The sequence below is a fragment of the Protomyctophum parallelum genome (genome assembly GCF_964188405.1).
Source record: "Protomyctophum parallelum genome assembly, chromosome: 19".
NCBI lineage: Eukaryota > Metazoa > Chordata > Actinopteri > Myctophiformes > Myctophidae > Protomyctophum > Protomyctophum parallelum.
Window position 1 is genome coordinate 38509462 of NC_139717.1, and position 16323 is coordinate 38525784.

A 16323-nucleotide genomic window follows, 5' to 3' on the forward strand; every position below is an offset into this window, starting at 1 on the left:
TTCTCTTCAGGGCCAGGGCGTACTGTATGCCTCATCTCTCATCTCTTAACCCATTCTGACCTGAGATCAGATTCATACGAGGTTTCCGCCGGACACACACTGGTCTGATGAACCCATTCTGACCTGAGATCAGATTCTAAAAATGTCAGTCGTTCTTCGATTTTTTTCAAAAATAGCAGACCTACAAGCTCGTATCGCGCCACTCGGTGGCGCGATATGAGCTTGTAGATCTGCTATTTTTCAATAGCTAAAGCACAACATGATGCTGACACCAAAATGGGTGCCCGTTCAGAATGGGTTAAGTGCAGTATGCAGGCTGCCCACCACTGCCCATTACTGAGCAGGCTTTTAAAGGCCTGGGTTATGTCACCAATAATCAGGGCCATATATCACAACCACACCCTCCAATCTGAAGATGTACAAGGGGGGGGGGTCAGCAGAAAAGGCCTGTCCCTTAATTGTATTTAAAATAAGTGAAAATAGAAGATAGGCCACCCAGAGTAGATTATCGGATGTAGTCATGTCAATACAGATCTATGCCAACACACCATTTGACTGATGGCTGTGTGTGTGCACTACATGCATATCTACACACATATGTGTATAGGCAAAAGCAATGGAATGGTGAAGTAAAATACAGCCTATAAATTATACATCACCATTAAGTGAAATTCCCTGAAACACTTTGAACCACTACCCGGGCACCACCTACTGGCAAAAGTCATGAACTGCATTTTCCAAAAAATAAATATGATTTACACTCGAGAACAGCTGGACTTTTTAATACTCTTCCAAGTCACAATAGACAAAAAAAGATTGTATACGACCGAAATCATTGCAATTGCAGTATAATATAAATATATGAAATGTCATATATACTTTTCTTTTTATACACAATAAATTCATTGTAAAGGTCCCTCAAATGAAAAACAAACATGCAACTGACCTAAAGATTAAATGACAATCCGTAAATAATATCAATATCATAATATAATTTTCTTTAGAAAAGTAAACAATTTAAATGTGTTGTTATACAATCTCCATTTTAAAAGGCTGTTGGTATAAAGTTGAAAGACTGCTTTGATCGAGACATGATATTGCAAAACAGACACCCTCTGATTATAGATACTTACAGATTATATACAGAATATCAAAGAACCATCAAAGTGTATCCATACAGTGAAAAAGTATATTATTTCGATGTTCAATTAAATAAGCGATACAAAAAAATGCCAAAAATAGCAAACAGTAGCATACATACAGTAGATGTGCATTTACAAAATATAAATATATATATTTTTTGTTGTTGTAAAAGCTAAAACATACAAATCTGTCTAAAAAATCTGGAGTGTGATTCCCTGGCAGACGTTAGAAAAGCAGACAGGGACCTGCAGACACACCCTGTCAAATGACACCAGTATCAGCCTGGCGACAAAGCGTGAACTATTAACTGGAAGACGCAAGAAGCTGAAAAATGAGATTCCACTTTTTTAGTGCCGATTCTCGCGGTCACACCGTTGTCCGTAGGAGGGACGGGACCACATCTCTCATCTCACTCTCCAATTCAGTATCTCCTCCCCCCATCCTTTATCCCCCCCCCAGACAGCTTCTGTTTATTTTCTCAGTGCCAGTCCTCATCATTCTCATCTTCCTCCTCTGAGGATTCGTCCTGGCTACTGCCTTCCGCCGCCGCCGCCTCAGTCACTCCGTTTCCATTACCGCCCATATTCCCATCGGCCCCTATGGCTGCCGCCTTCAGTTTCCTGGCCAGGGCCGCGGCTGCGGCCGCGGCCGCCTCCGCGGCCACCGCGCGCTCCTCCTGCTCTTTCTGGCGCAGCGCTGCGGCCTTCTTCTCTTGTTCAGCGTGGCTCTTCATGTGGGCGCTGCGGCTCTTCACTTTGTAGAATACCCTAGAGTTGAGGGGGATGAATTACAATACACAGATTAATTTAAAAAAAAGGAACATTCAATCCGCATTATATTCTTTTATTATAGCATTTGTTATTTGTATAGCATTTGTTCTCGAAATTCTTAATTAAAAGGAAGGCATATTCACAATAAAATAAAATAATGGCGAATCCAGTGCCGCCTGTATTTAAAAAAGTTACTTAACAGTTCACAGTAAAGTTTAAATTTGAAACTGTAAAAATATGACCTTTTAAAAAAAGAAAGTCCACTTTCAGGATTAATCTTTACTTATTATTTTACTGTGTATATATGTAATCAGATACATCAGTCTATATATTAATTCATTTAATTATTACATTTAATTAATTATGCTGCTCTAACAAAGTCACCAATGCTTAAAAACACACAAACCTGCTACACTTCTTGCATGGAAACACTCCCTCAGGGTTCTGTGAGGGCTTCGGTGGGGCTTTGATCTTCTTTCCTGCGGATTCGGGACGAGGCTTACGAGGTGCCGAGAGGGCCGTTGACTCCTTATTTGCAGAACTCTGTTCTTTCAGCACTGGCGCCGGTCCAGCCTACAGCATCAGACATGTTTTATTTCGGCACACCAACTAGTTTAAAAACTTTTAACAGCGTAGCTTAGCTTTATTTTATTTTCTCTCCTCATTTTTATCCCACGATTTTGCAACCCATATTTCCCCCAATGTCAATTATCTAATGTGATCCTAGGCTCTACACACCCTCCACCAACCTGGGGAGAGCAACAGACTGACCTCATGCTTCCTTCAATGCATGAGCGTCCAAGCCGGTTCTTTGCACCTGACAGGGGGTTGGATGTTTCCCCGGTTGGATGTAGCACATGGAAGGAACACCGACCAGTTCCTTCCCCCTCCATCAGGCACCCCCTGCTGTCAGGGTTAGGCAGTTTAGCGACCAGGATTACTGCATGATTTTTTTGTGAGGGTACTACCCAGGGAGAACATGCAAACTCCACACAGAAAGGCCCTTTCGCCAACCAGCTTAGCTTTATTAATGGGGTGCACCTGGTAGAGCTCAAACTCACTCATTGCTGCGGCCGTCCTATGCAAATCTGACCCGAAGTCCTCTGCTGCCATGTCCTTCCCCATCTCTCTATCTATACCTCTCCACTGTCGCTACCAAACAAAGGCTTGAAAATGCCCCCAAAAATAACTTTTAAAAACATCATAGCTTTATTACTACCATACCAGACATTAGTCAAAGCAGTTCTTTAGGGATTTTTAACCAGTAGATTTCTGACTGAGAGGTGGTATTTATGGCTCCACGAAAAAAATGGTAAAAAATTACAAATATATAATGCAAGTTATGACAATAACTCCCATTGTGTAAAAATACATTTTAGTAGTCTTTTTGGTGATACCTCGGTTGCTCCATTGTCATTACAATTTAGATTGGACATTATTTTTTGCTTTAACTTTGTTTGCTGTTGTGAGCAATATTTTGTGTAGGACATGTTTGCATTTATCATTCATCTTGTTGTCCAACCTACTGTGCTTCTTGAGAATTAATAATTCTAAAATTGATTATAGTCGCATTAAAATGCGGTATATTGCAGCATATTTTATACACGTTCCCTTTTCTTGTATTACGGTGCAATATAGCCCTTTCTCAATACAATAGACCCGTGTCTCCCTCTCCCGTGCTGACATTATTCCAACCCAAAATGAAAATCCTGGCTACGCCACTGGTATGACTTTGCATTATCTGTTGTATTTTGACAGTAAGTAGAGACAGGAAAGGCAGGAGAGAGAGAAGGTGACATGGAACAAAAGGCCTCCGGTAGTCAGGTTGTATTTGAACACGGTCCAGCTGTAGCAAGGTATAATAAAATAAACATTATCTGAGAAATAAGAATATATTTTTCCCTGTCGTATACCAACTACAGCAACTGATACATAGCTGTGAGTGTGTTCGGAATTCTGTGTAGGTAATTTACTCATGGCCATTGTGGCCAGATGTCAACTATGAGATACAAATAAAATGTCTCCCAGTGTAAATTGGTCCAATAACAAACATTTACCGGTCAAGGTGAAATACTTACATAGTCATGAACCTTCAGTGAATGAGTCACACTGGCCAAGTTGACATCGTGGTTCTGGTCGCCTGAATCCTCCTTCTTACCATCTCCCTCCACCTCTCCTTGGGTCAACTTTGATTGAGAACTCTGACATTTTGGAAAACATAAATCTTTATTCAGTAAAGAAGATATTATATACGGTTGCAACAAATTCCTTTTGGACAGGATAGTAGTAGGTAGTAGCCCTGGGGCATTCCACAGTAGTCGAGGTCTAGAGATTTAGTTATTTGAGAGAAAATCCAGGTGGTTATACAAATGCATGAATTAAATTAATCGTTTAAATAATTCCCGTCTATTGATCTGCTCTCAGAACCTTCATAGTTGAAATGTATTTTAAAAGGCTGAGCACCGGCTCATAGTTTTGAAATTAAAATTCACCCGTTTAGTTAAGAGTATTTGATGGTAAAATATACAGACACTTATGGTATGTAGTCACATTTTGGATCAAAATTATAAAGCATAACCACCGTCCTACCAGTAATAATTATCAATTGTGGTAACAATTGTGAAGATAAAACCAACAAAACTAATCTACCTTGATATCCACCACTGCCTCTGTGCTCTTCTCCTCAGGTGAATCTGAAGGACCGTAAGTCAGAGTCCCACTGCGACCGATCTTCACCTGTTTCTTATACGTGTAGTAGAATTCTACACACTGAGCCACAGTCTTGGTCTCCACCTAAGTTTGAATAACATGTATACAAAAAAAAGAAATTATTTTTTTGCAGTTAAATTAACACTAGATTTTACTGTTTGTATGCAAATGTAGTTTTCTTGCTCTTACAATAATGTTAAGTGCTGTGTTAATAGGAGAATTCCAGACCAACCGTTTTCTTAGCTTGATCTGATGTTATATCCAAGATTACATAACTCCTTCCCGAGCCCACCGCAGCTCCGATGGTGCACTGTGTGCTTAACGCTGAATCGCTTATTTTGATCGCTTGAAATTTCGTGGCATTTCGTGTGGCATTTTGTCATAATGCCACACAACTCTCCATAGTGTTTTTTTGTCCCAACTCCCAAATGGGCTGCCGTTGTGTCGTTAAACCCATTGCACAGACTCAGAGCTGCGGTGGGCTGGGGATGGAGTTATGCATTTTTTTTCACCTGTACCACTCATTCTCGGATTCAGATTAAAGCCCTAACCACACCAAAGGGTCACCATGCAACTCCTTGGGTCAAAACGGATGCATGGAGTTAACGCTAAAACCATCTTTACCCTTTGGTGTGGTTTGGGCCATTGAATTCCATGTGTTGACTCACTAGGGTCAACGTGTAAGAAAACAGCTTGTCCGGAATTCTCCTTTAAAGATGCGTTTTATGATCTTGACTTATGACTGCATCTACATTTTACATGAAAACAACAATGCAATGGGCAGAAGCAAGTATCAGTAAGGTACTTTACAGTAAGGAATCAGCGTACCAATTTCTGCACCTTAATGAAGTCCTTCCTGTAGGCAGAGATGCCTTTGTTGAAGTAGCGCTTCTCTGATGGAGTCCAACAATCTGAACCTGAGTGTAAATCAGACACAAACTTCTGTGTCAGCATGCATAACTGCGGGAACTTTAGGGATGGCCTGGCTGCAGCCCCCTTATTGGCTGGTGGCTGAATAGTATTTGTCCAAGTAATCCAAAACATGTACTGTAGTTGAGAGACAGATCGAATACAAAGATTTGACCAAGAGGGGCTGCACAGCGGGAAGCCACTCTCATCCATTTACAGCATAGCGCTCATATCCAGCTGCTTACTGAATCCATTCATTTCAACACACGCATGCACACACACATTTCAGTATCCGTTCTAGACAGGATATACAAACTGCAAAGTGAAATCCTCACAGTACGCTGGCAAACCAAACTTTTCTGCACTGAATGCAATTCAACTCCATAAACAGCTCACGCCTGGAATTACAGCTGACAGGATTGCATGCACAAGCGATGAGGCCTATCAAAGAGGTTAAGATATTTGATGAATGTTGTTTATGCCTGTGCCTTCCTGCGTCATCTGCCTTGTCAGAAGAAATCATTCTACTGTTTATATCATAAAACCTGATGATCCAGAAGGGGATGGTTGACACATCTAACTGTAAATCATGTGTAAAGTAATAGTACCATGTGAGACATTTGAGGGGGCGCTAGCCCCTCCTATATCCAGCTTTGAGGGTCTGTGCACTAATCCAGCCAGGTACAGTAAGACATGGCTTTATTAAACAGTGTAGATGTGCAGTTGAAACCAAAGAATTACAGCATTTTTTGGTTTTGGTTGTACAGGCTATCGTGGGCTTCTTGAGGTATACATTTATTCTACACCTGGCTTTGTTGTAAACAGTGCACCTCATGGAGGTATAAGGGGCACCTGCTGTGTGATGCATGTGGGCAAAGAAAGGGGGAAAGTGGTCTGGATGTCTGGTTACAAGGGTGAATATATAAAGCCACAACATGGCAAATTTACAAACAGTAAATTCATCTTCAACATTTAAAAGTGTTAATTGTCCCTCACCTGAGTAGTGATAATTTGACAGGTGATGACCTTTGGGGAAGACACGTTCTCCAATCATCAAAAGTCTCAATGTCTCCTAGAAATCAACATGATTCCGTCACAAACAAGAGTGCCAAAAAGGCTTGTTGTAATTGACCGACTGAACTTTGAGTCAGTATACTCACCAGGATGTCACCCCCACATGTATGCATACAGTGTAGAACCAGCTCCTGATTGGTTCCTCCACCATGGAGCACACTGGAACAAGCCAAGCTCATCATATGCTCCACTACAGTATGTAGAGAAAATAAGATATTTTTAAGGAATATTAAGTTCAGAAGACAGTTAAAGAGTTCTGTTATGCAAACCACCACCACCCTGTTTTATTCTTTAGTTGATTGTCTCAGCTAAAGATAGAAGGACTAAACATTAAACAATAGACAACAGTTCTTAATTATTATTACATAGTATTTGCTGTAATTGGGGCAGATTTCGATTTCACTCATACCGGTATCTACAAATGATTGAAAATCATTGCTCCATACAATCTCAGATTAGACCTTTAAGAGAAATAGTAGCACACTAAGTGGTTAATGAAATACAAGACACTCACTGTTCTGCTGGTCCCCGCACTTGAGATGGGATTCCTCCAAAGGCAACCACACCATGTCGGCCTTGTGCAGGTCAAACTGAGTGGCATCACGCCCCCTCAGCTCTGGAACCTCGGCCTGGTACTGCTGGCCAATGTTGATCCGCCTGGTCGAGTCCAAATCCAAGACAAATATTAAAAAGGATGTTCGTTAGTTAGTTTCATTTATTGTCCACGTGTGGAAATTTGTCTTTGGTAAACAGTAAAAAACAAACAGTTACAACAAAAGCAACACTTACACAATTATTTTCTCATGGCAAAAAAGTGCAGGACAACAGTGGCAAAAACAGCAAATCTAGCGAGACGTGGTATCATTTAGTGCCTTAATGGCATTTGGTATGAATGCATTTTTTAAAATGTTACGGTAATCTTTTGGTACTTTGTACCGTCTACCAGAGGGAAGTAGTTCGAACTCCCTGCAGAGTGGATGAGAGGGGTCGTTTGCTATCTTGACAGCTTTTTTACAAAGTACCTCCTTGTAGATACAGCCTAATTGTTTCTGTCTCTTCCCAATGATTTTTGAGGCTAGGTTCGTTATTCGCTGGAGCTTGCTTCTTCCTTTTACATTTAGATTGCCATGATCAGGTTTTTATAGACTGTTTCCATGATACGTTTGCTCACTCTAAAGGAGTTGAGCTTGCGTAGTAGGTTGGTTACAAGTTTTTTTTAATCTAGTCAGTATTTTCACTGAAATTGAGTTTGCTGTCAATATATGTATTTAAAAGTGTCTACTACCTCCACTATTTGTCCACCAATTGTAATGGACTGCACAGGTTCCTTTTCATGAATGACAAGTTATCTTGTTTGTCACATTGATCCCTAAGGAGCTTTTATCGCACCAGTTCTGAAGAGATGTACTCTGTATGCTTCCTCCCCCACTGTGTCCCCCTTCTGCAAAGTGGGAGGGGACTTGGAGATGCTTTGACAGGGTGTTAAACGGGCTGATAGTTGCATCATCCGTTCCTCTCTGACTTTTATAAGCAAATTGGAGATGATCTAAGCTGTTAGAAACCATCGCTGTGATTTGTCTGCTTATAACTCTTTAAAAACATTTTCCCAAAATGGAAGTAAGAGCAATGGGCCTGAAGTCTTTTAGTTCAGTGGCTCCAGGCTTCTTGGGGAGAGGCACAATACAAGACATTTTCCATAAGTTGGGCATTGTTAGAGAGTCAAGCAAATACTGGAATAGCATCAACACAATACCTTTAAGTTCATGAACATTTTCTTTCAACACTCTACCTCTAAGGCCATCAGGCCCAGGGGCCGAGTTGGGCTTAGTGCCGTTTTTCTGTCGGTTTTCCGACAGAAAAACACGTCCAGTGTGCAACCACCTTTACTGTGTGGGGGTCCCTCTACTGTACTGTACTGTGACACCCGAAACCATCATATATACAGTGTGTGTGTGTGTGTGTGTGTGTGTGTGGCTGCGCAACAGTGACACTTTTTGAACGAACGCTATTTTCGTGCTCGGACAGACCCAGGCAGGCAGCCAGAGACAGACCCAGAGACACACAAAACTCCGTAATGAAGTGGTTGCACCAAAAGATTGAAAAGAGTATCCACAAGAAGAGTGACAAAGAGACATTTGAACCTATACTACTACAGAGATAAAGACACCACAATCAGAATACTAAGTTATTGTAGGTGAGTGAATACCAATTCTTATTATATGGTGCAGAATTGCGATCAGATAATGTACAGTAACAAGTCAATGTCTTAATTTTACTCTGCGTCCGTGTATCCAGTCCAGGAAGACATTTTCAACCACAGAAAACAAGTGTGGATAGTACTCACGGTTCAAAACACACAGGGGCAGCGTCAGTGATCAAGGGCAGGACTGGAGGTGTGAGGTCTGCTGAACTGGCTGAAAAAGAACAAGAGCCCTTTTAGAGACACTCTCCAAGAACATTTAAGTAATATGCACAATTGCACATGCACCGTAAATCCTGAGTCTTAATTTAACGTTGAATGCGTACAACAGAATGTAAACTCTTAGAATTCAATTAACATTGAGGATTTGACTGCATAGCCATTAGCCATGAGATACAAGAAGGGCGACGGTGACACCTACTGGAGCGCAGGAGGCTTCGCACAGCAGACTTGGGCGTAGCTGGTGGTGGCAGGCTCTGGTTGCCTGCAGCTATGTTAGACAAGAAGGTGGAGAAGAAGAGTCCCGAGCCTTCACGCACAGGAGACAGGATTGGCGGAGGTGTATAGGGGACGAGGGGATGATCCGGAAGGCGCACCGGAGAGCGCAGGTGGCTCTGGTAGTGAGTGATGCTGGAGTAGACTGAGGGAGCGATGAACGATGATGGTTTTGGCGGAGGGATGAAGAGGGGCTCAGGTCGTGGCCGGCGCTTGAATTTGGACCTTCCATCGTCATCCTCGTCCTAGTGCAGAGTAAGAGATGTTTCAAAGAATGTCAAGTAGGCAAGCGTTTCTGAGGAAGACTAAACTGATCAGACTTAGGGGCAGGAGATAAACTCAGTTACTGGTGACTCTAGTCTAAATCAACCTTTTAAAAACATGTGTTTGTAGAAAACATTGAAAACATATGTCAATAGGAGCCAAATAGATAATAATCACACCCATGTGAAGTGAGGGGCGCTCTTATCATCATACATCTCATTCTGGCCAATCACAATTTGCTTCCTCAATTCACCGCCTTCACTTTTATCTTCAATATATACCGGTACTTGTTTGTGTTACTTTACACAAACCCAGAAAGCTAACCATAGGAGGGGCTAGCGACCTACAAAATGTATATATATCTATATCCTTATAGAACCAACCTTGCCAATGTTCTCCGAATGGGGGTTTTTAAGTGAACGGCGACGAGCCACAATGACGGAGGGCTTGTGGTCATGCTGAGCAGGAGGATGCTCACTCTGAGGGCAGGGACCTGGTGGACTCCCATGCACTGGCACAGACACTGGTATTACCAGGGGCTCCTCCTGCACGTGGACAAAGAAAGGAAGACGAGATTACATGGGTCACTGGGTTGAGAAAGAAAATGGCGATGTACAAAGGAAAATTCAGTAAACATCGTTTATTTAAAATTATATGGAGTCAGCACCAGGGCTATTTGACATGTCACTAAACTGATTTTGGAGTGGATTGGATTACTCACTTGGCAACTCAAAAACTCAAACTACATGTTTATTCATAGCGGAAATACAAATGTGAGATTGCAGATCTGACATTTATATATTTGAGGGTATGGAATACTACTACCCCTACTGTACCGATATTTTGAAATGAGGGCACACAAATGATATAGTAATAAATATAATGACTCTGATGAAGACCGCAAGGTCGAAACGTCGTTCTGTACTTGGCACCTAATAAAAGTCTCTAAATGTCCGTGCTGCTCCAGTGTCCTCTCCTCCTTCAGTAATAAATATAACTTTTAAGGCCAGGGCAGTAATTCTATTTTTAAATTTTGCAGTGCAATAGCTTCGTTATAATAAAACTGACTTAACGGTGTGAATATTTTATTTTAATATTGCTCTTTGATTTAATTACTATTACCGTAGTATTTCTACCTTGAATGGCTATGGTCATAATTACTGTTATATTATGATTTCAGGTGTCCGTTTCCTAGGGGAATTTTTTTTTCTTTTATGCTATAAAGCTGTTCTTGCTAAAATAAATTTAAAAAAAAGAAAACGGAGGTGGAGAGTTGCCAAGTATAAACCTAAATTGAACTAATTGGAAACCAACTATACATTTTAATAAAATAAGCTCAACAGGACTGAAAACTATCATAGGATTTAGCAAAGCTTCAGAGCTTTGATGAAGCAGAGTCTGTTGGAGATTCAGGATCAGATAGTGACAGTTATCCAAGCTGTGCTTCCGATTTAACCACATGAACGCAAGAGTCCCTATCCTGGGGTGGACATGAGGTGAAAATAGCAGATATACAAGCTGACAAATTTGACAATGCATTGCGAGAATGTTGTGAGCTTGTAGATCAGCTATTTTCGGCAAAGAGATTTGGTGTAGAATAGAAGGAAAAAGGAGCTGACAAATTACGCAATGGGGGACCCCGGTCAACTATGTGGTTTTTAGAAGGTGTTAATTCATACACACCTATTCTGTCATTGCAGATCAAATTGATTATATAATGGCCATCGTAGTAAACGTTGGGAATTCCGTTTGTGCTGTTAGTGAGTTAGAATTATGAAACTATATAGATCAATTTAATAATGGATTTAATAATCAATTAATCAGTATAGAGCGGCGCAGTCCCTCCCCCTTTCAGAACAACGAACGGCCCAGGAAATGAAATGCAATGCATTCTGACCATAGGATTTTCTTTAAAGGTATATTCAGTGATTTCACTCAAAAAACCTTAGGTTTCGTTTTTGGCTGTGGGACCCAGCCTTTCGTCCAATCAGGATAGAGAGTCAAAAACGAAACCTAAGGTTTTTTGACCCCCAGGGGTTAACTGGGGACAGGGAGGAACTCCTTATATGGCCAGCACACTCTATAGTAGGGAGGATTATCACAACAAAACAAAAAAATAAGTGATATTTGAATTAAGTGAAATCACTGAATATACCTTTAAGTATTTATTTAAAGACGGTTACGCCGCGGACAAAGCCAACTCGGATCGTGACAAATCATGACAATGATCACAATATTTTGGGCCGATCAAATCATTAGAAAGAAGAAAATAAAGGCACTATAAAAACACTATTTGTTTAGTTTTTCTTCTTATAAATGATTTGATCGGCCCAAAACATTGTGTTCATTGTCATGATTTGTCACGATCCGAGTTGGCTTTGTCCGCGGCGTAACCGTCTTTAAATAAATACTTAAAGAAAATCCTATGGTCAGAATGCATTGCATTTCATTTCCTGGGCCGTTCGTTGTTCTGAAAGGGGGAGGGACTGTGACGCTCTATACTGTAATGTTATTGCCCAACTAAGTGTGCTACTGGTGACTAAAATACAACAGCTTGGGGTTGTGAATACCAGTCTGTTTAGAGCCAGCTGACCAGTGTGGGAGTGAGAGTGTGCAGCCCCTCCCTAGTTCTGCTGAATGACTTGGTAGAGCCTGAGGAATGTGGAGGTGTGCAGACTTGCAGTGGCTTCAACAGTACACCCAGCATGGACGCTCTGCTGTTACTGCACATGAAAAGCCTTATTTTGTCAAGAGTGCTGCATGTTCAAATACAAAAAAAAACCCCAAATAGAACATATTTGACTTATTTTGCCTACTTTAGTACTTTGCTCAGTTTGCTGTCTTTGTGTCAGTCTTCTCAGTCATAAGTTGAACTATTGTGGAAACACATGCAGCCATTTCTTAAGTTTCTATTGGGTGTGCCGCATCAACATAAATCATGAGAGAATCAAGGTTACAAATATCACATTTCTCCCACAAGTAAAATGAGAGCAATATATGCAAAATGAAGTATCTTCAATAATAGCAGCTTTTCAGGTTATACCAGTATCTATTGCACGCCGTACAGGGGAAACTATGTGTATACACATGAAACAGTGAGACAATAGCAGTTGCAACGTGACAGCTGCAGATAATTAAATGTAGAATTTTAAAAATCCATTTAACAGATTTAGGAAAGGGCAAAGCAACAGGGAAGTTCTGCATAGAAACTAATCTCTTCCTCTTTGTATAGGAGCATGGCAACTATGTAAATGATATAATCAGCTCCCCTTGTCAGTTCACACCTGCTAAACTAGCTAACATGGCCATTCCTTTTCAAATAAATTATAGTCAAACTTGGATTGCTGTTGCACTGAGTAGGCACATATTATACTTATAGACAGTGATCAGTAGTATTTAGTGGTATATGATGATTTTGTTAACCTTGGTACCCTTGTTAGGAAGGGTCTCCATTTCTGATGCCTTCTGGGCCAGAGTCTCCAGGTTGACCTCTTTGGATGTGCGCCTCCTCCTGCGGGTGCTCTGGATAACCCCTCCCGTTGTCACTTGGGCCTCTGCTCCTCCTAGCCCATTCTGGGAGGACAGGGGCTCCTTTGAGGCCTGAGCCCAAGGGGTGACGTTCGGGGGGCCCAGTGGAGACTGCCCGTCCCTTGAAAGGCGACGCGAGCGCCGGGGACCGACAGCCGGTGCCTCGGAGTGCTCCGGGGGATTTGAAGAGGCCTTCTCTGTGCACGGGTCTGACATGGCTGATGGATCATCGAGTTGGCTCTCTGCTTGACGTTGCTGCGCCGTAGTGCCCACCGACTGAACGTTTTCCTTCTGAGGGCTGGTGTCAGTTGGACAGGGTTCAGGCGGTTGGTAAGTCGGCATGTTTTGGCTTTGCTGCTGCTTTTGTTGCAGTTGAAGTTGTGTCGTATCTTGTTGCTGCAGGTTTTGTGAGTGCAGCTGTTGCATTTGATGCATTTGTTGCCTCCGTTCCTGTAGCTGTTGCTGGTGGTGATATTGTTGCTGCATTTGCTGCTGCAGCTGCTGCTGCTGCTGGATTTTATGTTGTTGCATTTGGTGTTGCTGTTGTTGCTGCTGCTGCAAATGCTGCTGCTGTAGTTGATGGTGGTGCTGTTGCTGCAGTTGCTGTTGATGGTGCATTTGGTGTGGCTGCATCTGGTGTAGTAGCTGGTGCTGAGTTTTAGTCTGCTCGTTGTAGCCCACGTTGGGCATTGCCTTGTTGCTCTGGAACACAGGGTAATACCCAGGAGGGAGCTGCTGTTGTTGTGGTTTAGTGGGCCCAAACGCCAACGGAAACGGTTGCAACATGGACGCAGGCATAGTGTGGGAAGGGGCATGGGGCTGACCCGGGAGGTCAACACCTTTATGACCCTGCTGCTGATAGGCCTGGAGCTGAGCCTGCCGCATTGCAGCTGCAGCATGCTGGTCCCACTCGAGGCCACCCCTCACCGGAGCCTGGCCATGGGCCTGAGGGGCCTCCCTGTAAACCTCCACAGATCCTAGTGGCTGATTCTCTCCCCCCATTTGCAGTACTCCAGTAACATCGTGGCCTCCTTTATGGAATGGCATTTGGCCTCTGATGTTGTTGACCCCACCCATATAGGGGGCGAAGTTCTGCCCCCAGGCTGGTCCAGGGGTTTCCTGAGACCATCCAGGGGCCTGTATGGGTTCCTGGTGCATCCACTTCCCTGCAGCCTGCTGATACTGAACCCGACTTTGGGGCCCTTTCTCTGGATTAAAAACACCAGAGCTGTTACCAGCATCACTGTGACTTGAGTCTAAAGTCTGAGCTCCCGTGTCATAATAAACCTCACCAGAATGCTGCACAGGCTCCTTCATGGCTGAAGTCCTAGGTTTGCCACTCTTGTCTGTGTTAACTTTCTGTTGAGGAGTAAGACTCATAGTACTAATAACAATAACAATATTCTTTGAGTCGCAGCAAACTGTCTTTATCCCAGCAAACAATGCAAAACAGTGTGACTACACTGTCTCTGACTGGTTGACAACTTTTACTCTGCCGTGTTTAATTGTGAGAGCAGAGGTATTTGGGAGGAAATATAAATCCTAAAGGAAAAGTCAGAGGGTGGGGGGCACACACACCCCTCCTTCCACAGTCAGATCCGAGGATTGCTGTTCTTCATCGTTCTCTCTGATCCTCAGGACCTTGTAAGAGAAAGGAGGTGTTAGAAACCGTTTCATTCCCCTCTCTCTCCAGGGTTTCAAGACTGTCTGACCTCTGTGGCTAATAGGAAATGGCAGCTTACATAAACAACTAACTCAAAAGGAAAGTACAAGTCAGAAGGCATGACGCATCCCTGGCACACAGCAGCGCCCCCACGACAATGTGCACGTTAGACATCTATGATCGAAAATGTAGGCCTACTGTATCATTTTCGGCCGTATACATGCATAGTTAAGAGTTGTATTACAGGACGAGTCACAAGCTCTCCACATCTAAGCAGCCAACAAGGCGTGTGCTGCTGTGCAACAGTGCAAGGCTGCCATTTGGCACAACAAGAAATACAGGAAACGAGTATAGGGGGGACTTGTGCATGCGTTCGCCAGCGTGATAGCCAGTTATCTGCAATATTTACTATTATTAGGAAGCTTCTATGAGTAATGTAGTTCGATGAATGCACCATTTTACTTAGCTGTAACTGCCAGTGTACCTTATCAATGTTGCTCAAAGATAATCACGCACGACGAGTTCCAGGGAAGCGCTTAAGTTGCGATCAAAGTCGACTAGTACGTGCACATCCATGTCGAGATGTGCGCAACAAATCATACTTGTGATCGCTGCAACTTTTCCATCGACTTCCAACGTTAGATCACGCTATTATATGGCGCCCACGTGGGCGAGGTTCACATTTCCACGGAAAAGATATCCCAGAGTCGTGACAGATGCAATAGTACAAACTGTGTTTAGAGTTGCAATGGTCCATTCTGTATCTGTAAAGTTGAAAACTTCCAGGAAAACATGTCCACAACTTTCTCTCTCCGTAATAAAACACAGAAACGTCAAATGTGCAAAAACGCGGCCTGTTGCAACGCAGGTTTGTGTTTTCGCAGATATATATATCGTACAAAACAAACTTCTACGGCGCTACGGATCCTGGTTGGTACATCCAGAGTGTTTAAAACGCTGCAAAACTGCTCAAACACGCAGAACTTTTTGCATCAACGAACGAATGTATTGCATATTCGCCTCACCCAAAAACAGCTCAATTCACATCCTGTTATCCAATCCGATTGTTCGACCACGCCCATCTCCATATCCGTGTGCGTTTGTTTTTCTTTCCATGGTCGCCCGGTAAAACCGCAGGCGGGAGGTCAACTTCAAGCTCTCTAAACCAGTGGTTTCACAAGAACCCCCAAAATAACATGTATTTGGACCATCATCGGGTTTTTTTTTCAAGGTGATAAGATCTACAAGCTCACAACGCACATAGGGTGTCTGTGAGCTTGTAGATCGGCTATTTTCAAATAGCCTACATAGGGTTAAAGCTGCACTGCGTAACTTTCCACTTGCACCTATAGATAGATAGCGATAGAGCTATATCATAGCTCTATCTATGGGTAGAAGTGTAAAGTTACGCATGTTTGTTATATTGGGAAATGCTTGGCAATAGCAATGGTTATATGACTATTTAGAGTAAAATGGAAATCTTGAACCTGAAGTCCTGCTGTGCATTAAAGGTGGTGTGATTTTTAAAATATCAATATAACGATAGACTTGAGAACTCCCTACAGGAT

At 42.5% G+C, this 16323-nt stretch overlaps 1 protein-coding gene across 1 annotated transcript; it reads right to left on the reverse strand.

Annotated features, from left to right (window-relative positions):
* Positions 1-766: 766 nt before the first annotated feature.
* mideasa (mitotic deacetylase associated SANT domain protein a) lies at positions 767-15768 on the reverse strand. The gene is made up of 13 exons (XM_083790727.1): positions 15240-15768; positions 12988-14733; positions 9948-10109; positions 9227-9545; positions 8950-9019; positions 7120-7262; positions 6692-6795; positions 6528-6603; positions 5451-5539; positions 4563-4706; positions 3992-4114; positions 2320-2486; positions 767-1910 (listed from the first exon to the last, which is right to left on the reverse strand). The coding sequence occupies exons 2-13, from the start codon at positions 14470-14472 to the stop codon at positions 1622-1624; spliced, it is 3171 nt and encodes a 1056-aa protein (XP_083646853.1). The 5' UTR covers positions 14473-14733; positions 15240-15768; the 3' UTR covers positions 767-1621.
* Between the last annotated feature and the right edge of the window lie 555 nt (positions 15769-16323).